This window comes from Meleagris gallopavo, chromosome 2 (genome assembly GCF_905368555.1).
Source record: "Meleagris gallopavo chromosome 2, MGAL_WU_HG_1.1, whole genome shotgun sequence".
Taxonomy (NCBI): Eukaryota; Metazoa; Chordata; class Aves; order Galliformes; family Phasianidae; genus Meleagris; species Meleagris gallopavo.
Window position 1 is genome coordinate 71,687,372 of NC_139405.1, and position 24,797 is coordinate 71,712,168.

Genomic DNA, 24,797 nt, shown 5'->3' on the forward strand with positions numbered 1-24,797 from the left:
GGAGAAGATCAGAAGAAAGAAAATTAAATTTCCAAACAAGTCTTTTGCATGTAGAAGAAATAGTCACTGATGGACTGTAATACAGTTCTAAATTTCCATTATTGTAAAGGAGGCAAAAGTAAATTGTACACATAGTGGAAAGAGAAATTTACACATAATATATCAGCAAACACCTGTATATTAATCAATGTAAGTTCTACCTTCACTAAGTATTTGTTTAATTTAGTCTTAGAAGTCTGGTGCCTTCAAGGAAACTCAAAAATTAACCCCATCTGTGCACTAATTACGGTGCCTATTGAGCAGTAGTGATTAGCAACTACAATCAGATTACAATTGCAGAATAAACTCAAAGCCATTATACACAGTATGACACTGCAAGGAGAGACATTCGAACTTCTCTAAGGAGGTACCAATAGCACTTGAAATTACATCTATGTTTAAAGTGCAAACAAGCAAGGAAGTGAAAACAAAGAGACTGTCCACAATTTGGAATTTTAAAATATTCGTATCGCTGCTAAATAATTTACAAAAATAAGGAAAGACTCCTACTGCTGGTATCATATAGGCAAATTCTGTTTAAACTGTAAGAAGCTTCTTTTCCTATTAATTTTAATGTATGAGTGTGTGTAAAAAGGAAGCTACAGCCAAGTACCTATATTAACTTTAATAAATAATATATTTTGCCATATTCGTCTTCTAAACTAAGTAAATGACAAAAGTAGACTCTCAGAAGGACAGGATTTTCAAGCCAGATTAATTTTCTTATTCTGAAGCCTTTACCCACAGGATTTTTCTGTTCCAAGGTGATATTATTTGATGCAGCAATGAAGTACATTCTCAAAACATCAGGAAACAGATGGAAAACGTATTGTGTGCAGTTGCAGTATACATCTAAATGTACCTTCCTGTTGGATGGTGGTTCCACTGTATGTACAATGGCAGCTTCTGCTTCCAGCATAGTGCTTCGACAGCCTGACTCACACAGTGTTGGAACTTCAGCCTTTCCCTCTCTGCCATTATGATCTATGTATCATATATATACCACAGCTGGAGAAGGCAAAGGGGCAGTGCAGGTTAAAGCTGAATTAGGAGCTTCACTCCTGTTGAAGACATCTCTGCAATGGATAGCTATCAGGCTTTTTTGGGCTGCCAATTACAGCTTTGATTCAAGAAAGATGCTGAACAGGCAAGATTACAGTGCAAAGTTTGACGTACTTGTTGCAACCAAGTTCATTTGGAAACTTTAAATCACAAAGTCAGCAACAGGGAAAGTTTGTTTCTACAGAGAAATGGCTCCTTGGACTCCTTTCTCAAGAGGTCTTGGAAACTCCATTAAAGTCATCTTTGTCTGATCTTCAGCCGATGTATTCATTGGGCACATCAGAGACCCAAAGACTGCAAAGGAATTATGTTAGTTTACACCACCTACGGCTCCTAGTAACTGAGATGAAGCAAACAAGCGGTGGAAAAACTGAGCTGTTTTTTCTAGCAACAACTGAACAGAAATATCATTTATATATATATATATATATATATAAATGAATTTCCACTTTCTCAGTAAAACAAGTGGAAATCTTATGTAAAATAACATTGCAAACAATCTCATTTTAGGAGAAAGGATAATTTTAAATATAGAAACAAAAGTGGAAGGAAGTATTCTCCTGGAGTGCGACCAGATATACTCAACACCAATTACCAGCTTTCTGCATGATAATCTGATGATGATACATATCAGGCAAAGAAGGATAAGAAACTGAAAAGCACCCACAAACCTCTAATTTCAACACAGATGTCACCTAAATGATCTTTCTGTTGCTTAACATAGGAAAAGAGAAAAAAAAAAAGCCAGAAGAATAAATCAAATTCATATCTTTTTAACATTAATATGTTGGCCAGTGCTACAGATCTGATAAATAAGACAAGCTGTGTTGTGGAAGCTACTACTGCAATCACTTTAAGAGAGGCCAGGGAACTTCACAAAGCAGAACTTGGAGTTTACTAGTTTAGCATATGGCTTCAGCTTACACCATATTGCTGCATGTCCCTTTAAAATGTTGACTATCAATTTGAACACGATCTGGTGTCTTCAAGGAGTTTATTTCAGCAGACTTTGCAGACAGAAACCTTTTGCTTCAAAACCACTATCTCTCAATAGCTGGCTATCTGCAGCAGCATTCTAGCTTTTTACATCAAGTACAGGAGCATAACCTAGAGATAAGCCAGGACTTGTACTAAAGTTCTGATTTAAAATCCATTAAATACTCTGTAGAAATTTTCATGTACTAAAATGAATAGAGATTTCCAATGGGTCTGAATTTGGATTTCTAAAGGGTCTCAGTCTTCCTTTCTCTAGGGACTACAGAGGAGAAAATCCAGAGAGTTTAGGATATCAATTTAAGCATTTTACTTATGGCAAACTAAATTGGACTGTATCAGCCATGTAATAAAAGCATACGAGTAAAGAATTCTTTCTGTGGAAAAACAGAAACACCCACAATTTTTCAAAGCCATGGGTTACACACAAATACTCTTAGAAAGCTAGCATGGAAGTCATCAAGTAAATGTGAGTTGTATCAATCAGGTAGTACCTTACATTTTTCAGCATGGGAAATGAGTGACCCAAACCTAGATGCCGTAGAGCCTTAAGGAAGGAAATCTTCTTCATCTTTTTGTTTTGAATTAAGAATGTGCATAAGAATAAGACTGTAATGAGCTGCATGTAGAACAATCAAAATTATGAGGTATTTGCATTTCTTTTGCACCTTGAGCCAAACAACTACAAAATTATGCATAGGATTCTCTCCATCTGAACACAGTAAATATTAATAATCTCTGAATCAGCAATGAAATGTCTTTTGCCCCTGAACCCTGAAGAGAGACTTTCCAATTCAAAAAGTTGTACTACAGTGACTGAGACCATCTTTATAAGGCACCAGTGTGAGGCATGCGTGTGCAATCTCTGAAAATATTGCTGTGCCATCCCCCTACCTCTTTACACAGCAACACTTTAAAATTACCTATTTGTCAGTTTTACAAATGTGTATGTATGTAAGCAGCCCCTGGTGTGGTGCTGCATTAGCAAGCAGGCAAGCTTTCATTTGCACATCCTGATTTTACAATCAGAATTAAAACATTTACTCTGTTCGGGGTGAGTAGATAAACAGGGATTTTAAAATTTCCTTTTTTTTTTTTCCCGCTAATGCGAAAAATGAAAGAAAAATGTTCCTCTAGATATATTATGCCTTTGGGCTCCATTTGAGGGAAGGGAAAAAAGACAGAGAAAGCTACTGTGAAGGTCATAGAGCGAAAGAACTTCCTCAGGGCACAGAATAAATTAAATCCCAAGGAAAAAATAAAATGTGATTTCCAGAGTGTGAGGCACAAACTCAAAATGACAATGATTGACAGCCAAACTATATCCGTGCAATATCGAAGACTGCACGTTCTCATTTACCTCAGTGTAGCCAGCAAGCGCCCATTAAACATCCGTCTGATGCCCAAATTAACCTTCTTGGCAAACTGAAAGAGGCACAAACTATCATAATCAACCTTTCATTATCACAGCAGCCTCTAGTTAAAGGGTCAGAATAATTGTGCCATCAGAGCCCTGATTGTTTTCAATCAACAGACGACTGGAGTGACAGCTCGGTGATGGAGTAGTTTGATGAAACCGCACCAGGCCTAATCAGAGCAGATGAAAGGAAGGCATGATTGGTGCAAATGAACAGTCGTGCCTCTCTTTTTCATTTACAATCTGAAATTACTCTTAAATTTACAGGGTTTTTTCTCCCTTATGAGTACCTCTGAAAGAATGTTTGACTTATTATGAGTTCTGACAGTGCAGAGTTATAAAACACAGGTAGGGTTTGCAGCCGAGCCTTTAAGTGGATATTCAGCATAATTTTAACAAATTCACTCTTGAAAAGCACAAAATGACTAAAGACTTCCAATGACCTAACCTTTCAGTGCTGTTTGATTAGCAGAACGATTTATCACTGCACACATTCTTCATGATAAGAGAAGATTAAAAAAATGGGCAAGGATCTCTTGCAAATGTTTTCTCTTAGCCAATACATTTATTGCAGTATTGCTCTCTTGTTCACACACACACCAAAGGAAAAAAAAAAATAAAGAACACTACATTAATAATCCTTTTCTGCTTAGAATGAATAATGGAATCCAAGCAAGGGATTGTTTGGAGATGAAAGCAGAGACCAATTACCAGTGCAGCAGACAGCATCAATATTTAGTTTGCTGGTGGGTTGTTCATTCCCACATTGTAAAGGATGGGAAATGAATTTATCTCATTCTTACGTTGCTCATTAGCACAGAATCAATTGCCTCACTCATGAAAAGTAAACTAAAGAGAGAAAGAAAGAAAGAAAGAAAGAAAGAGAGAAAGAAAGAGAGAGAAAGAGGGAGAAAGAGGGAGAGAAATCAGGACAGCTTTGGCAAGATTTAGAAAGAATGGAAGATGAAGAGTTCCTGCACCTCCCCAGCTACAACTCACTTCCACTCCTGTCCTCACTCAGCTACAGCCATGCAGCTTCCCACTCTCCCCAGGCTCTGTCAGGAAGGTAGTGTAAATCAAAAGAAGCTCTTTGTACCTTTGAAGGAAACAACCACTTCAAGTGATGAATGGAAAGTCTTTTGTTCTCTGATCTTGGCCATAATCAGATGTGATTTATTCCGTCAGGCATCACAAAATGCATGACAGTGCTCAGGTCAGCATACCAAAACAAGAAAGCAGCTGAGAAGCTAAGATTATTGTTTGTCTGAAAGAGGAGCGGATAGAGAAGACAGATTCACACACGAACGGCTTCTAAGACATATTGGTTCTTGTACCATGTCCTCACAAGACAGAATGGAAGTTTTAACTCCTTAAAAGCTGTAAGTAGGATGTCTGTCCATGTGGAAAACAATGACTATCCTAAACTAAGAGCAGGCTTGAACATTCTTGCTGACACAGAGGGTGCCATCTCCACTTGTTTCTGTTTCACTTTCATCTGTTCAAGCCTACTGGTGATGTAAGTACATTCTCAGTAGCAGATTTTCTGGAAAGAAAAGGAGATGCAAACTGATTTTAAACACCAACCAAGTAATTAGCCAATATTTTCAAATTATCCCTCTTTTATAGGTTGCCTGTATCTTCCTTTCAACCAGCTCTTTCTATTGTTGCAGTAAGTCAGCACACAAGGATAGAGAACGAGGGTGTTTTTTTTGCTTTTTATAGTGAACGAAGTCTACTAACCTCAGATAGTATGGAGACTCCAAACCCACCTCAAGTGATATGCATCAGTTCCAAATCCTAGATAAAGCGTAACAGAAGCTGCCCAGCCTTTCAGTGGCTTGATAAGTATTTTCCCCAGTTCTTTCACTCAGTTGACAGCTGAATTCCACCTTTCCTCCTGTTTCAAAGTCCAACCTTTCCAAGTTTAAAGACATTGTTGACAATATAGATTTAGTGAACTTCTGGTAATGATCCCAAAACAATGCTAATATGTCAATGGAGAAAGGAAATAAAATTTGGGAATTTGCCACCACACACTACTGGATGGAGTGAAGGCTCAGAAAGAGAACATTTCTCTCTATGCAAATAGCAAACAAATGGCTAAGTCTCACATTTACTCCCCAGTGTCCCCACCACAAGGATCACAACATATATTCAAGCAGCAGAGCAGAGACTCTGTGTACAAGGTGGGCAGATAAAGTGCACACCCAAACTTGGAGCCTGAGAAAACAGATGGCAGGAAAGACAAGACATGCAGCCTTCCAGATTCACTTGTAACCACTGCCTACCAGCCACCAGCCCAAGCTCAACAGATAGACTGGACTGGGAGAAGCAATGAATCTGACAGTAGGTTCAGGGCAACCGAGAGAAGGAAGCCAAATATAATGGAGTTATGACTTCAGTAAGTTTGGAGCCCAATAGGAAGATTAGAGAACTCCACTATTCATTATATCTGGAGCATGAAGGCACTTGTTAGTGCACCTAGTCCTGGTCTCTCATCAGTCTGTGCAACAGCTGCAGCGTATTTGTCCAGAGCACTATATCAGGAAATTCTTGGTCTGTTAAGTTGTTCTACACTTGTCATTTAGTTTTCACAGAATCACGGAACTGTAGCAGTTAGAAGGGACCTCTAGAGATCATCTAGTCTAACTTCCTGCTAAAGAAGATGCACGAGAGTAGATTACACAGGAAAGTGTCCAGTCGTTTTTTTTATTATCTCCTAGAAGAAACTCTGTAACCATTCTGGGCAGCTTATTCCAGTACTTTGTCACTCTCAAAGTAAAGAAATTTTTCCTCATTTTTGTATGGAACTTCCTATGTTCCACTATGTCCATTGTCCACCCTTCATCTTCGCTGGTAAAAATTGCATAGCTAATAGTGGTGACTGTTAAAAAACAACAACAACAACAACAGTGTTTTGTAGCTTAGAATTTGCTCTATCACATAGCGTTATTGCATTCTTTGTATCTGTTGTAGTTTCTATGCAAATAAATAGGACCCACTACTTTTGGAGGAACCCACAGTCTTCAGTAAGTACAAGGAGGACATATAACCCACATGACTTTGTCAGATTTCTCAGTCAAAAATGTCCATTAGTAGCAGTTTTAACAGCTGTATCTCTGTCTCGATATTTTTAATAAATATTTCCAGACAACAGCTTTATGAGGACAGGAAGAATTACTCATCCCAAAGACAATCTTTCCACCAGCCAAATATGGACCCTGCGTTCTCAGTCCAGTGCTTTACCATAGGCTTTTAAACTCTCTGGTGCGGCATAATGATACCGGCCTTTGATATTTGGCCTCCAAAAAATTCTTATTTTATCAAAAACATTATGGAAGAGACAGTGGTAGATACACCTTACAAGAAAGTTCAAGAATTTTACTGAAACATATAAGAAAAAAAATGGCCTTTTATAAAAAGCTAGGAATTAAGGGTATACTTTTCAAAACTGTGATGATCTTTAAGGTTCCTTCCAACCCATGTCATTCTGTGATTCTTTTAAACACCTTATCCTTTGTATTTGTTATACTATTCCTAACTGTTAATGGAAATGAGACTTGACAGAAGTGTACCTAGAAGATATTGATTAACCTCAATAAAAATATTTCAGCTTTTTAGACTTGCAATAAAATTACTATGATAAAAAAATCAGCTTCATAAGAGGAAACCTGAACTACATTAATACATAACATTATATATGGTAATATATCATATTATATTAAAGCAATGAGTTGCTATAACAGAAAAACTAAACTTTTCATCTACTCAAGCACAAAGTGAAGTAAGGTAGGGACAGAAGGTAAACTCTCAGCTGTTGTAAATTATCACAGCTCATGGAAGTTTGCCATTTTACACCTTCTGGGGAATATGAACTTCAAAATTATATAGCACTTTCCTTCCAAGTATCTCAAAGCAATTTATGAGCACTAAAACTTGAGTTTCTCTGAGAGAAGTGTACATTTCAATCACTTTCTAGACATGGGAACTCAGAGAGAGAAAAATTAAGTGAAATGACAGAAGACAGCAATGGTACAGTTGACACATAATCAAAATCTTCTGTCCCTTCAACCTGTCCATAACTGAGTCTCATCTCCACTACCAAAGTCCCATGAAGACTTTGTGCTCCATGCCAAAGAATGAAGTCTGCTGATATGTAGGTATCTGAAACATCTATACTGATGGACAAAATGGATCACGTGACAAAAGTATTTAACACATTTTTGTAGCTGAAAAGCATATCTCCATACTGACTATAAAACACTACATTCTTAACCTTGTTGGAGCAGCACTGACTATTTTGTGTTGTACTTCTAGAGAGTGGCATTCCTGTACAATCAAGTCCTCAAACCACGAAGCAGTTTCCTCCGTAGTCAATTGGAGCTCCTCTACAAATGCAAATCTACAGATGCACTTCTTGCACCTAACTCATTTTTCTGCTATGATGGATGGAATGAACAAAACCCAGCATGGTCCCTAGCTCTCCATATGTACAGCTGTCTTTAAAACCTATGTGAACTAGTGTGCAGCCCCTATTGCAACAGTCTTCACAAGTACCTCACCTACTGACAACTTGTGCCCTGGGATAGCTATCATACCTGGAAACGCACAAATAAATCAAAGAAATGAGCTGGAAATGATCATACTGGAAGAGCTCTATTCACTGCTGCAATCAAAGTCACTTTTGTTTTCAACAAGATCGTCAAAAAGACGTGGAGGGTGACAGTCTAACCTGAGCAAAGCAATGAAACCAAACCCAAAAATTCACATCTGGATCTTGCTTCTTTCTTTCAAATAGGTCCAGCCATACAGAGCATTAAAGAAGACAAACAAGCCTTATCCACAGCCAGTTGTGCTTTTTTTGTTGTTGCTGTTGTTTATTTCTTTTTTAAGTTAGAATAAACAGGGGCTTATCTCTTCATAAACAGGGCTATCTAACTAGGGTCTCAACTATGATTTGATATTTAGTTTACAGAGGTTAAAGTTTATCATAGCATTATGCCAACTTAAATAATCTTGGCTTCTCATTTCTCCTACAGGGTAAGAACAGCGTGCATGGGACATGGAGGCAGAGAACCTCCACAATGACCCAGCAGTCATCATTTCAAAATCTAGAATAGCTCATATATATATGTGTGTGTGTGTGTGTGTGGTGTTTGTGTGTGTATAATTTTTAGAGGAAACATTCAGGCTGACATCAAACAGTTAAAAGTGTACACAGCCACACTTAGCATTAAAAATAGGTGCTGGTATATAATTTTAACTGGAAATGACAATCTTTCACAATACGATACATGTTGTTTTTATTGCTATTCCTCTCTTTTTTCCCTTGAAATATATTTTAAAAGTATAGTGGCTCTCTACGGAGACAGGAATCTACAAGCTTTCATCAGTAAAAATTGTTAGAGAATGAAATAGGTACAAAATAGACAAAATTCTATAAAATATGCAGCATAGTTCTGTGAAAATTAGTCTAAGTGGTTCTTGAATATAGAAACATTCCTATTCCTTTCTTCCCTATTGTTAGGGTATAATTTTCTATGGATTTAATAGGCAAATCCAACAAATCACATAAAAATGTATCATTTTCTATAATAATCTTGACAACAGCTATACAGGACTTGTATGTCACTAATATCTTAGGTCACACACAAAAATGCACATCAAAGTACATAGTCTTCTTACTTGGTTTATATATATATGCATGCTCTCAACATGTCATGTTACCATAAAGTAACAAAGGTCAATTTTTCCAAGTGAAATCACCAGGCTGTTTTTTGTTTTGTTTTACACCAGCGATACCACCAGCACCTTAGCTGCAAGAATAACTTTATTTCTGTTTTGTTGTTCTTTACCATTTTAATGACCTCAGATCTTTGACTGCATCAGTTTACCCTTCTGAGTCTGCCTGAATTTCCTCCTCTTCCTCCTATCCACTTAATTCCTGCAACTATCAAACACCAGCTGCTGAAGTCCAGGTTATGCATTAACAAATTTGATACTTCAACTCTGAAGCACTGCTGGAACCTTGCTATATGGATGGAGCTACTAACATTAATTTCAGGGACATTTAAGCCTTTTCTCATCAGCAGACAATTTAATTCTGCTTTCTTTAAATTCCATGAAGAACTTACATTAGCATAAGTGTATGCTTCTATGAAGGTATTTCTTTCAGCTGATTTTTAAGTTAGAGATATTTTCCTCCATTACTTTCTTAATTATAAAAACAAAGAGCAAGCATGCTAGTAAAACCTCACTCAGCTTCTTTGGGAACAGAGTAATTTCCCTTTCAGACAAATAACATCTGAAATATATCAGTTTCATTGATTCTGTTTTAGTTTTAAATTTTTGTTTAAATCCCCACATTCAGATTAATGCAGGACTCATTACTTTTAAATGTTAGTATTTCAAAATCAACTAATTTTCCTAACAATATCATTTACTTTTAAAAGTAATCTAAACACTTAAATGTATTTGCAAACATGGCTTTAAGATCTCAGATGTATTTTGTGAACTGGCAATGTCAGAGCTTAGTTCCTGCAAGATTAAAAGAAACAAGTTTATTACTAAAAATTAAATCTTATCTGAAGCAAGCTGAAACAACAGCCGCTGCTGAAATGTGAATCTCAAACTGCGTATGGTTTTAGCTAACCTGAAGCTTAATTTTCTTTCTGTCTTCTTTGGTTCCAAGTTACAAATAGAGGCAAAGATAGCTCTGTAAAGAAAACTGAATGAAATACAGAGCTGCAGATTTTCAAAAGAGAATTAGAGAATTCTAATTTTCAATCATTTTCAACAAGCTTAAACCCATCAGAAGCAGCACTAAACAGTTTTTCAGGGATGCTGAAAGTCTAGAGATTACTGACATTTGTATCTGAATCGAAGATGTTAACTAAGATTTTAACACCAGACTGTTTGATTTGATCATTGGTATCTGTGGGTTTTAGACTTTTTTTTTAAGCTGTTCTTTAGCTTAAAAATGAAGGCAATGTGTATTTCCAACCATGTCTGGCTTTCCCCACACTATGGCAAAAGCAGTTCTCTATCATGTAAACGTATATCTGTATATTATACAATTCTACAGCTATACTTCAGATCCCACAAAGAGCAAAGCAGTCAATGCAAAAGCCACCATAACAGATTAATTCAAATGCAGAATGCAGTATCACTGAAGCTGTCTTGCTGTGTGCACACCTTGATGTCCTCTTTTTGGCTTTCTAAATCAAAACAGACATCCCTTGCTTAGCTGAAGTGACCTAAATCAATAGCTGTGGGCACAGCAGCCTTCCTAAATACTTTTCTGAAGTTAATCTCTGATAAATAAGGTGAGGCAATGTTACTGTAGGACACTGAGGCAAAAGTAATGCCCTCCAGTAATTCCACTATTGCTCACAGCAGTGACAGCAAAATAATCAAGTTTCTGATACGTACTGGCATGTAACAAAAAGAAAACTAGGAGAACACACAATTGCTCCTAACAGAAACTTATTTTTAATATAGAAAACCCCTTTTATACTGCTATTGTTGATAAAAACTAAAATAAAATGAGCCACTATTGAAGAAATGACATGCAGAAACTTTATAAAGTTCAGACCAAAATCATATATAAAGCACACAAAACTTTATAGAAAGGCTAAGACTAGGAGAACACTAGATTTAAATTAATGAAGATCAAGGGAGAAAGGTGCTTCCTAAATTAAGGGGACAGTACAAATGTACAATGCTACAGACAGGTAGCATTCATTTTCACTGTAAGTCACAATATAAATATATATTATGAATGATGCAGAAATTCTTTAAGGCCCCTTCCAACCTAAGCCATTCTATGATGTTTCTACAAGGAATTACTTGAGAAAGTATGCATATGACCTGAGCGCATCAGCAGAGCATGGTTGATACTCAGCTGCCTAAATCCAGTGCAGCAGGCACATGCCCTGCCCAGTCTCCAGCTCCTGAGAACACAGATCTCCTTGAAGCTTCTGTCCTACAACTGCTGATTTGCTCTCTATGTCGGTGATATTCTATCAAGACCAAAGCACATGCCTGTGTTGACAAAAATAAATCCCACCCAAACCGTCTGGAAGAACTGTAAGGAATATTACCTCTGCACACAGCCAATCCAGGTGAGATGCCTGATACTGTGATTAGCCTTCAGAAAATGAATTCTAAATCCTACCACAGGTTCTGTTTTCACACTATTTCTGTTTGAGAGTAATGTAATCTTGCTTGCAGCTAGCAATGATACGTAGCGCAAGCATCACAGAACCAGTACAGTGGACACAGTGATTTACAAGTGGCTCTTTGGAACATTTATATAGACTACTCCTGAAAAGGAGATGAAAATACAGCAAAATATGCACAAGAAAATGCTAATTTTCTCACGTAGCTTTACCAAATCTCCTCGGCCTTGATGTGCGTCAGACTCCTTTTTTCTCTCCTATGCCCCTTGTGATGAGAGGCTGACAGACACATTTAAATGTGGTGGTTTTCCACTTAGGCTAAATACTCACCAGGGATGAGCATTAGACCACCAGATATTATTTCACTTATTGCCCAAGAGAGCACTTAAGCTTATTTTTTGAACAGTGAAAGGCTAATACACAGTTTAAACACAACGTTGATTATTGAAATGCTCTCTTTCACTTGCTATTTTATATTGTTACTTATTTTGCAGTAAAACTCAAGTTCACATTTACCAAAGCTTAGTCCACATTTTGTCAGAATATACATGTACCCTGAGAAACAGGAATTTTGCTCTCTCCACACTAAAAACTGCTCTTCAGAATCAAACGATCAATAGCACAAAAGACTGAAGTACTGCACTGATGGAATGGCAAGTCTGTAAGTGGAACATGACAACCCACTTCTAGACTCTTCTGTCCAACATAGGAAGATGTAGGCATCACTGGAGATGCACAGATGTCAGAGGGTCTATCTCTGGCAGAGCATTGCTCCATTGTAACAGCCTGCTACCATGTGCATGCAGCAACATTTCTAACAGCGTCGAATTTTGGGATTTCTGTTGGAGAATACACTTAGCTGTCCACAATTGTCACAAGGAGATTCCAAATGGAGATGAAGTGCAAGAAAACACAGTTAAAAATAGGTCACTTTACTCTCCCCTAAGAAGAGGATAAATAGATGTGTAGTAAAAGAGTTGAATTTATACATTTTTATGAAACACTTAAACAACTCATAACACCTATAACATGTAGTCTTCCTGTCTTATTTTTCAATTTATTCAAGCAATAGCACTTTTCTAATGTAGAAACAAAAGTCTGTTTTTGCACTTATCCTTCATAGTAACAAAAGGAATAACTAATGCTACAACTTCCCACGATGAACATCTGCTTTATGAACACAAGTTCACAAGTTGCACACAAGGAAGTTCACAGGGCTGGAATATCTTGGGAGCCTAGTCATGGAAAAGATCCAGCTGCATGCTTTTCAGCTGAATAAACTGCTCCTGGAGTTTTTTCTACCCATTGTTCCAAGGTTATTTCCTATGCAGTTGATAATCACAAAAATGAGTTGAATGGCAAAAGAAAAATCAACAAAAAAAACTTCCTAACCTTAACTTCAAAAGAAGCATTGGCAAATACTAAAATTGATCTATTTTAATGTTAAGTATTTAAAAAACATATCCCTTTCAACAACTTACTTAACCAGTAGTAGCAGGGGAGGAAGGAACTAATCTATACTGATCTAATGTTAAGAATATTTTTGCTTGATGTGATTCAAGAGTTCACCTTAGATCAAGGGCAATATTAAATACAACATCATTTGATCAATATACTGCTGGTCTCCCAGCACTATCCAGCAGATATTTCTATTTGTCACATTAGTGTGATCCTTGAAATATGAACAATTTAGCCTCACGACATCAAAGCTTTAAATCATGAATATGATAAGGCACACCTATGTTACAACTAACTGTAACGTGAGTTTATTACTTTAAATTTTGGCTTGGTTTCTACTTTCTATGTTGCCAGCAAGAAGCTTTCTCTTGACAGATATCTCAGAGAATGCTTGCTTTTGTACAATGTCGGTTACCTTCTCAATTATCAAGAGAAAGAATTCATCTGCTTCCTTAAAGTAGAGCCAATGAGCCTGTCTAGTAATGGCCAATTATGAAAGGATTCACTTTTCACTTCATGATAAACTAGACATTTATGTCCTCATCATGATTATTCTTGTGAATAAAACATGCTGAGCAGCTCATGATGAATAGAAAAAATAGCAAAGAATTTGCTTTTTGTCCTCCAACATCTTCAGGATTCTTCTTTGATTTTCGTCCTTTATTTTTATTCAGCCAAATTCATACCTTAATGCAGCTGACAAATCACAGATAATATTTCATAATCTCACACACTGGTAAAATGTGGAAATCAATACGAAAAAAAAATTCCGTGTCACCTAATAATCGTTACAAGCTTAGCCTCATTAAAACAATCATTACATTAAGGCTAGCAAGTTTCTCCCATCTCTTAGCCTACGGGGGGTTTCTGCTGGATTTTCTTTCCACTTAACTTGCTTTAAGAAATAAATAATTATATCTCCTATTTTCTCCACTATTTTAAGACGCTTACCAAAGAGTTCCTTAAGATTTTGAGAGGTAATAAGAGAAGTGAACTGTGTAGTTTGTCCACTTTAACCAGGTTTGCAAGTCACCTTTTTTCTTCTGAAAGATTCAACAGGAATCACCAAATCATACTACACTAATCCACATCCTAATATATTGACATTAATATTACTGTTTGATTTCCTCAAGCATAGTTTGTTCAAGCTTGTATTTTACAATATTGACTGAAATTGGGCAAATCATAATTGGTAGTCTATCAAAAATCCCAGATGTGACAGGTGTGAGGTGCAATCACTTCGGTGTAAATCACATTCAGGCATCATTCTGTGTATTTTGATGCATTAAAATAACTGCCTTAATCTTTATGTGCAGCAGGATTGAATTGCCCAGTGGACATTTGGAATTTAAACTACCAAAAATAACTCTGCTTTCCAGACAGCGACATCTTTTCCAGAGGTTTGTTGAGGGAAGCTTGAATTTGTGCTTAGGGCTTCATTGGAGCCCTCCTAGTAAAGGTGCCTTAGGGACATTGTGAATTTATTTTGCCATAACATGCGTGTGCATGTATGCAGAAGAAGCACCACTAGTCACAGGTAAGACAGACAAATCAAATGGCAGCATCCCCCATCAGCTTTTATATTATCTGCCCCACTTTGTGCCAATTTCCTCTAGCTTCCCTAACACCTTTTGCTTTGCTGTTCTTCCTTAAGACATGGGATGGGGATTTGTCAAAGTCAATGAGCACTTTATTACAGTGAGAGTGCTCAGTAATGAACAATTCAGCAATTTAATGAGATTCTGTAGATCTGTCTCCAACCTGTCCATCAAGTTTCACTTCTATAAAGCACCCTGACACTAATCCTCTGGCATACCCAATCTTCACCCTGGGCTGAATATTAGATTCTTCCATGGTATATTGCATTACCACTATAACCTTAGCAAAAATGATGAACTTAACTACACTTGAGGCAATACAGTCGGTCTGATTTGATTTTCTTCTATTGGGTTGACTATGAGGGAATTACTTATTTACTAAGATAAAGCAAAACCAGTTTCTTATTGCCTTCTGAATGCCTAAATTGGTAAATATGTATGTATGTCTTTTAATTCATTCTAGAGACCTGGAATATTTGTAAATACATATTTATTCCTGGGTGTACAGACTGAATTAAAAGATGCACACGTTTTGCCTACAGCAGAAAACTAGTTTAAAAAATTCTTCATAACAGCATTAGTAACCTTTAGAGAGGCAATTATGATAACACTTAAATGGACAGTGTGGAGTTTGTTATCACTCAAAAAGCAGTGTATTACCTATGAGTATCTCTCCTCAGTATGACCCTGCGACAGAAACATAAGCTTTTCCTCCCAGAGTGCCCATTGACTGGAGTGTACACAATTAAGAAAGCTATTTCTGAGTTCTTCCTGCAGGATAGGATAATGACACAAGATTTAAAAACCCAAATTCCAAAACTGTTTCAGCAGGTTGCACAGTGTACCTGGACACAACCCTGTGCATGCTTGTTCATTATAGAGCTGACATTAAATAATACCTGAACGGTTTTCTGCAGCTACTTTTCTAGTAAAAGTATCTACAATCATATAGCCAAGAGATTTCAGTGAATCTGCAGAAAAACAAAGCAAATCAGTCAATCAGACATGCCTCCTATACAAACTAGTACATCAAAACCTTGTATGAGAAATAGAATATGGGCTAGGACTCCAGAGTATCCTGCCTAAAAACAAAACAAAATAAAACAACAACAAAAAAAACCATCACAGATAGTTTGCTGCAGTTTCTGTTGTACAGACATCCTCCAGAGATCATCACAAGAAACACTCTAGCTCTATATTACTATCTACAGAAAATATCTTCCTGAATACTCCATAATCTAGCCTCAAAGTTTTGGAAAAAGCTGTATCAGTTATCAGACTGAAGGATTAAGGTGCACCTGCACACTGTCTTTGTGGTTCGAAGTGCTTAACGATACATTTTCATTTTTTAAGAATACTTTCTTCCTGCATGAAACTATTGACCCATGGAAGGTGAATTGCCCTACAAAGTGAACACACATTTTACACTTTGAGAAAACAATGGCATATTGATGAAATTATATAGTTAAAAAGATAAGTAGATGAATGAGAGATTGAAATACAAATCAGTAGAAAGACTCTGTCTTCTCTGATGGACCAAGATAACCAGCTTCCTAAAAGAGAGCACAGGTTTCTTTCCAGCAAATTACATTTTACCTTAAAATACCCTGAAATACTTTCCTTCTATAAAACAGCAAAAAGAAAACAGAAGTGTTTGGGTAACAAACGCTGCAGAGATTTACTTCCACTATATCACAAGCTGCAGTTTTTACAGACATCAGGAATGTTTCCAGTGATGTGTTTGGTTTTAGTTTTTGTATTTCTCTTTACATGATAGATGCTTTTTCCCCTCACACTGGAGATTACAACACAATGTTTTAATATTGTTAATATTCTACGTTTGGCAACCTGGTGCTTTTCTGGATCCAACTTAATTTAAAGGAAATGTTTGCCATCAACAGTTTCTTGCTACAAAGCTTCCACCAAAGCCTTCACTCACCTTTGAGTAGAGCAGTCCAGTTTCCTTCAGGCAAACTCAGTTGCAGTAAAGGATTTTAAGCGCTAGCTGAAGTAATGCAGCTAAACTTGTCTGAAGCAAATGGGACAGACTGCAGCAGCAGATTTGCTACCAGCCTTGTGGCACTAGTCCCACCAGAGATGGTGAATCTGGAAGAAAATCTCTGGCCACATCCAAATAACACAAGTTAACCAATAAAACAAAGTTTTCTTTCAAACAAACTAATTGCATTAATGCAATACATTTTTAAAATTAATTTTAAAATTTCCTGCAGTTGTTATTCACAGTTTTTTCTCAACATTTCTTCTCACGTGAGATTGCTTCTGGGATCCTAAAACAACAATGTATTGCAATAGTTTAAGAGAGCATCACACATTCTGCTCATTCACCAGTCTTCTTACCTGCCAGATTTGTTCTTCACTGAGTGAAGTGAGTCTATCACTTTTAAAAACCTCTCGAAGGAGACAGTATGGGAGTGCCAGAACTTCTTCAGGATGACTCTTCAATAGCTCAGAGAGATGTTTTACTAAGAAGTCAACCACTGCATTCTCCAACAAAGTGAGGTTGAAGAGGTCCGCAAGCTTATACAGGTCCAAGTAATTAAAACTATTTAATTCCTAGATGGGTGAAGCAAACAAAATACATCTCAGAAGGAAAAAAAAAAAAAAAAAAAAAAAAGAAAAAAAAAAAAAGAAAAAAAAACCCAACATCTCAAATAATGAAATAAAGGCTGATCTTTTGGAAGCTGAGGAAAAGAAGGTAATACAATTAACATAGTTTCATTCAAAACATATGTGCAAATGTTACCAGTGCAAATGTTACCAGGGCAAATGCAAATATATACGATACTAGTCATTTATATTACAACTGCAACAGTTACATATGCATACAGCATCAGCATCTATAAGAAATACAGATTCGTATATAAAACAATACACCAGCACGGTTTATAACAAAAGATCACAGGAGTTAAGAATGTATTTTTAACTACAGTAGTTTGCTACAAAGCAATTGTTTGCTCATTATTCACCGTTCAGATTGATCTAGAGCATCTGTGCAGTACAAATTTTAGTTCCATGAAACCTCACAAAATTTGAGATGGTGAGATACATTTTATTATGCATAAGCTTATATTCAGTGAACAAATAGCCCTTTCTTTTTCAAACCAATGACAGCAACCTATAGTGGATGTTGGCCTCCTGTTCTTTGTCCCCTTCCTTCTCACAACAGCGAGCCTGCAGAGACAAAAACTACAGACTGGGCAAGATGTTTTCTTCATCCTCATACCAGGTAATTTATATTTATAGACTAATGTTTCTGTCTTGGCACCCCCTGTAAATTAGCGTCAGCTGCTCTAGACCACAGGCTCTTCAGAATTCACCCAGGCTAGAGAAAAGCACTTAGGCCATTTGGTAAAGAAGCTTGTTTATCCAGTTTCTCAGTTCTTTCTGTATGCTCACATCTCTTCCTTCTCCCCTTCACAGCCCCAGTTTTCACCTTCCAATTTCCTGCATTGCTCCCCTCTCAGCAGCCTTCTCCTTGACCAGCTCCAGGTGTGAAAGTGACAAGAACTGTTGTCAGTTCCACTCCACGGGTTCGTTAACACTGGGACTAGAGCAGGGAAGAGAAACAGACTGAATTAAGGCAATTTCACTTTCGCTGCTCTGCTGGATGGGATGGCAGAACCAAATGAAACTGACAAGAAATCTTGTAAATGTCAAATGAGCTGCACGGCTGGCAGATCGAGCAGAGCAACAGGGAAGATGGGAAAGTGCGAAGAGGGTTTTTTTGGAAGGTTTTATGGGCTACATCTCGAACGTGTGAATTGGGTGGCTGTCCCAATGACTGTGGAGCTGTTTATGCATATGCAATGGAGAGTGAAGAAAGAATTTTTTTCACCTGCTTGGAGGAGTCAGTGCTGGAGAAAACTGAATCAAATTCCTTCAGAGGTGCCTATTTGCTGCATTACCTCCCAACCTGAACACCCACCTTCACTGGCAGGGATGTAGATTAAAGACAAATCCCATTCATTATCTACTTAAACTGTTGGATAGAAGCTTCCCTTCCTTTTCTTGAAAGAACAAAGAGAAGGTGTTTAAATTGCCAGAATAAGCACTAACAGCCATCAGCCCCAAAGACTGAAATTCTGAACAGCTCCATAACGTCACCTGCTCTTCACATTAACAGAGGAGGCAAGGATAAATCTCCCATAGCTGCAGAAAAACAAAGAGAAAGGAAGGAATTTAATATGAAAAGTATCTGGTCAATGTGCTTCCTCCATGATTTAATATCTGCAGATCACAGATGGTTCCTCACAGCACCATGCAGTGGTGGCACCAACATCACACAGCATAATCAAAGTACATCTCCCAGCATTTAACAGACGGCAACCACACTTTTATTGTGGCTGGTTAGGAAGAATATTTGCTCAAAAAGCTCCTTGATTGAATGAATGTCAAACATTATGAAAGAAATTTAGAACAGCTTGATGTATTATATTGAGCTCTTTTGTCAACATGTATTTCTGGGGAAAATAAAAATAAATACATAATCAAGAATTAGGATCTGAGGAATAACATCCCAACTCAGTGGAGAAAGACAGATAGCTTAAAAAACGGTCTTCAGAAGAGGGCAATACAAGAGATAACATAATACTTTCTCATTATTACAGACTAATGTGGCACACAAACACAATTTTTCCCTAAAAAAAATCTTCACATTTTCAGTGAAATCTGGAAAACACTGTTACACCTGCATTTTTTGTTTTGGTATTTTTGATGATCCCTCAGGCTCCTCCACCCCTCAAAATGACACCAACTGAAGTTTTTGATGAAAGCTGTCATAAAGCAGAGAGGTTGAACAAAGAAACAAACTCTCATCAGCTCTTTGTTTATAATATTATTTATTTATTATGGGTTTTATTTATTTACTTATTTTTATTGGTTGGCTGGCAGATTTTCAATGCTTTGTCTAACATAATGTGTTAGTGACCTGCTGGACTCATGGTTTACTGCTTGATGAATATTGCAAGTACATTTTGTCAAAGCTGATCTTGGTCTGTAATCAAAAACACGTATTTGTGTTTTTTGTAAAATTTGAATTGATCCATGGGTTTGTATTTCACAATATAAGCAGCAGTGCTTATATTAGCTTTTACAAATGAAAATTATTAGAACGTCATACCAATTTTCCAATCAAAATTATACAGTATTGTATACTACTGTCTCTGTGATTATATCAGAAGGCAAAAAAAAGTCCTGCTGAGACGGCAAGATGTATCCTAGAGATCAGATAACCAAGCTCTTGATGTCTGGCAAGACTTTCAAGCATATCAGACTAAAATGCACTATGCAAGTTAGTTGCAAAAAAATACAGCTTATCTTCTAGCTTTTTTCTTTTTTTTTTTTTTTTAAAAAAAAAAGAAGAACCATCAAAGCAATCACTTAAATTAGACTGACTAGCTTCAGATGAACATGTTTTCAAGCTAAACTCTTAACTGAATGAAAAATGCGTTAAATAAATGAAAAATGAAACAGGTTACTAAACTAGAAAGTTTACTCCTGGTTATAAGTAAGAGTTACGGCTGTTTCTGATTTCCATAGATTTTATTATATTGAGCTAAAGTTGTGCAAATATTTCTAAATCTTTCTTCTGGAACTGTATCACAGTATATGTACTTAAAATAAATAATAAAAAAAAACACACAAGAAAAAGGGCATTGTAGCAATTTTGCATCTTGTTTATAAAAACTTTTAAATGTAAGCCACTTATTTTTTTGAACCAAAGATGAAACTGAAACACAAGCAAAACTGTCACAAAGAGTTGAAAAGAATTAGGGAAAGGTAGTAATCCCCTCTCTTCTAATGTGACATATTTTACACTGATGAAACATTCAGACAAGAAAATATGCATAAAATAATTAAAAAAAAAAAAAAACAGGTCTTAAACTAACAGTTGAAATGGTTCTAAAATCTCAGAGTGAAGTCAAACCAATTCAACCAGTCGGAGGCAAGAAGGGATCCAGAAACAGACATATAACACACATCAACTCTTGTCTACATGGCAAGTGTTAGTGCAAGGGTTTTGGTTTTTATGACCTGTAACTTTCTGTGATGACTGTAAGCTGTTAGGTGGATCCCATTCCTCCCTGTCCATAAAAGGGCAGTTTTTGGCAGCAGTTAGGCTAACCAAATGAAACAGGCTTTAAACTGAAGGACTTGGGGGGTTGGATCCAAAATGGTAATGTACACACCATTGCAACCAACTGGGGAATAAGTCATGTCAACGAGATCAATGTCAGACGTTCCTGCACTGCCTTCCATGACATGAGCCAGAAGGCCAGTCACTACAAATCTATATATAGCTATGTGGAATCCTCAAGCAACCCTCTGGGGAAAATGAATATCCTGAATAAACATAAAGAATTAGAGATCCGTGTGTGTGATTGCAGCCATAATCTCATTGCAATCGTGGAGACATGGTGGGATAGTTCATGGCTGGAATGCTATAATGGATTGCTACGAACTATCTAAGAAAGACAGACCATCAAAGCAAGCCAATGGAATTCTCTTTATGTGAGAGTACAACTGGAATGCACGGAGCTCTGCCTAAAGAATGATAAGGAATGAGTGGAAAGCTTATGGGTGAGAATTAAGGTTAACATAAGTGACATAGTTGTGGGTGCCTGATCAGGAGGAGAAAGTTGATGAAGTTTTCTACAGACACTTGAAAGCATCCTCAAAATCACAGGCACTGGTTCTCATGGGGGACTTCAATAAAAAGATAGCTTTCTGGCACAGGCGGTAGTGGAGCCAATAGGGAGAAGTGTGCTGCTGGACCCTGTTCTTACAAGGAAGGAATGAGTGGGCTGGCAATTGAAGGGTTCGGGGCAGCCTTGGATGCTGTGACCATGAGATAGCAGAGTTTGGGACTGTAGAAGAAATGAGGCAATAAGTAGGAATGCAGTGCTGGACTTCAGGGGAACCAACCTTGACCTCTTCAAGGACCTACTTGGAGGTGCCCCATGGGTTAGGTCTTTGGCAAGTAAGAGGGCCCAAGAGAACTGGTTAACATTCAAGCACCAACTCCTCCCAAATTCAAGATTGATGCATTCCTAAGAGTGAGAAATCAGGCAAAGGCCAACTGTATGCTGTGATGCATTATAAATAACATGGCCAGCAGGTCAAGGGAGGTGTACCTCTTCCTCTACTCTGCCCTGGTAAGGCCATTTCTGGACTACTGCGTCCAGTTCTGGGCTCCTCCATACCAAAAAAAAAGACAGGGAACTTCTAGAGAGAGCCCAGTGGAGGGCCACAAAGATGATTAAGGTCCTGGAGGAAGGGCTAAGAGACCTGGGACAGTTGAGCTTGGAGATGAGCAACAGAAGGGATCTTATCAATGTTTATAAATATCCTTTGGATGGGGGTCAAGTGGATGGGCCAGGCTCTTTTCAGTTATGCTGAGCAATAGAACAAGGGGCAACAGGCACAAACTGGAACACAAAGTTCCATACGAACATGAGGAAAAATTTTCTTTACTTTGAGGGTTACAGAGCATGGAGAGAAGCTGCTCAGAGAAGTTGTGGAATCTCCTTCTCCAGAGACATTCAAAACCCTCCTGGACACTTTCTCATGTAACCTATTCCAGGGAACCTACTGAGAGCAGAGAGATTCGATTAGATGGTCTCCAGATGTCCCTTATAACCACTGTTATTCTGTGATTCTGCAATAAATTGGCCAAATTTTTTAATCAGCATCTTCTATATGAGAAACTACCTTTGATTCTATTCAGTCTACTCAGTCTACTTTCCTTCTCCATGCCACAAATAAGAGACTCTGCTGTTCTACATTACTGGTCTTCTGTTTCAGCTTTTAGATGTCAAACCAATTTAACAATCAGCTGACATTTAAAGCATTTGTAAAAGAAGATCACTTTTCCAAACAAACATAACATGAAAGACAATATTAAATATACAAAATAAATGATGTGACATCATCTGTGTGTTAATTCAGAGGTTTATTTTTATATAGAGAAGTGATAAACTGTCAAACAAGAAAAAAATATAAAAATTGTATTTAGATTACTTCCAAATCCATCCTTACTCATTTTTACTTTAAAGAATAATTGCGTTGCACAAGCCACAGAAAAGGATGCAAGTAACAGATTGATAAATTAGAGTTAATCATAACCAAGTACACAGTAGAGTACAATATACCTCTGTTCATGTACTCTGTGTTATAAATAGCAGAAAAAGCACAAGGAGAACTAAAGGGAAAGAATGCATTTCTTTATGACCTTATTTGAAAGATAAACTCCTTGGGGAAATACAATTTATTCAGATTATCAAGACCCTGCTGTGCAAATCTACAGTCTGGGAGCACACTACAGAGATCAAAAAATATTTACTTTATTCTGTTGGGTATAAAAGCTTTTAATGAATGCATAATTAAGACAGAAAAAGTATATACAGCTTTAGAAATTCCACTGCCAAGCCAAGCCATTAATATCCCAAGTATCATACCCAGTTGTAACTCCACCTGCTTCCTATTTAGATTACAACGCTGTTATAAATCAAAGTACTAACTGCCTAGCCCTGCTGCTATAATGGAAGAGTTGCACTGAGACACTATTTCCCTATTTTCCTAAAAGGGGTTCATTCTCTTCATAACAACAACAAAAAAGGAACTGTGAGGTTTATGGGGCAGGGATAGCTTACTCTCAAGCAGAATTTAGTACATTGGGATCCTGATCCCAAGTCCTTCAGTTTTTCTGCTGTATTAAACCAACTGCATTGACTGGACAGAACCCTGACACAAGTAATAGCAAAGGCAGACTCTAACTAGATCCAGAATATTAAGAAAATTAAAAAATGTCATTACAAAAATTCACTTAGAGGACAACAAAAGAGATCAACTCAGTTTTATGAGAAAAGAAATCCATTTCCAGCGGTTCTCTCTCTTTTTTTCTTATATCAGCAAAAGCTCTAGTTCCACAAAATCTCACTCGCTCGCCTATGACCTGACAGATAAGGCACATACTTAACAGCACAGCAACAGAAATACATATTTCATACTAAGCATATGCACAAATCCCTCAAAAACTGCATTTTAGATCAGATTTGAAATTTCACTCTACTAAGCACCAAGGCCATCCAGGTGAACCATGAAAGACATTTGGGATGAAGTCCAGTCACAGTGGAACAGCTGGGTGAGAATTTCACAGTGTAAAAAACGGTGTTTGCATTTATTACAAGATGAGTGCAGTGTATAGATACATTTATAGGCACAGTAAAAGATGAGTTTATGATAGACTAATTTTATAAAATTCAATTTTCTGGAAGATCATTGCTCTCTTAGCACTCCATTTAATTCTTGTTTTTGTTTGTTCTCCATGCTTAAAAGCATGAAAAACTGTTTTGCACCTTTTATTTCAAAAAGTAGGTCTGGGGCTACATACAAGAGCAGCACTGATAAACTAGCTCAAGCCCTCAAGCCTATTATTTTCCCTCTTCCCTGTGAGCACTTATCCCTCTCCTCACTTTGTATTTCCCTACATCTGCTTAGCTTTCACTTGTTATCTTGCTGGTGCCAGTGATCACCCTCTTCTAGGGCAGGGAAGAGGCCTGAGACCTTCACAAGTGCAAGCAAAAGCTCAGATTGCCCATGTGATGAGACTTCAGTAGGCTTTGAACAAGAATGTGAAACATGTAATATCCAGATACTCAAAAGTAAAACAAACAAGTCAACACTTTCTAGAATCCCAAGGGGATTAATTTAAGTGATTAAATAGTACAAGTCTTTTCAAACAGCAATTCAATTGAATGTTGTTACTGAGGGTAGTGAGTGACCCTCATTTGCATTCTTTTTATATATTACATACAAGTTTATGTGTATCATGGAAAGAAATATAATAATGAAATATTAACAGTACTCAGTTAAAGGTTCATGGCATCACTAGAATAACCACAGGTAAAGTTCTGCAGTGTTTTCAATAGCTGCTTTGCATTGCTAAACTGATTCTGCTGTTCAAAGTTTTTTATGCACCTGGCACAAAAACTCTCCAGATGAAAAGCTTCACTTCCCAGAGAGGTTTCT

General features: G+C 37.2%; 1 protein-coding gene across 4 annotated transcripts in view; it reads right to left on the minus strand.

The window, feature by feature from the left end:
• KLHL32 (kelch like family member 32) overlaps positions 1–24,797 on the minus strand; it is a 119,909-nt gene that overhangs the window by 21,664 nt on the left and 73,448 nt on the right. For 3 of the 4 annotated variants that reach the window (XM_085217608.1, XM_085217609.1, XM_010707567.4), the window contains one exon: positions 17,106–17,321. The exons of the other annotated variant lie outside the window; for it this stretch is intronic. In XM_085217608.1, coding sequence (XP_085073734.1) covers positions 17,106–17,321 — 216 coding nt within the window. The remainder of the gene's footprint in view (positions 1–17,105; positions 17,322–24,797) is intronic. 4 annotated transcript variants of the gene reach the window in all.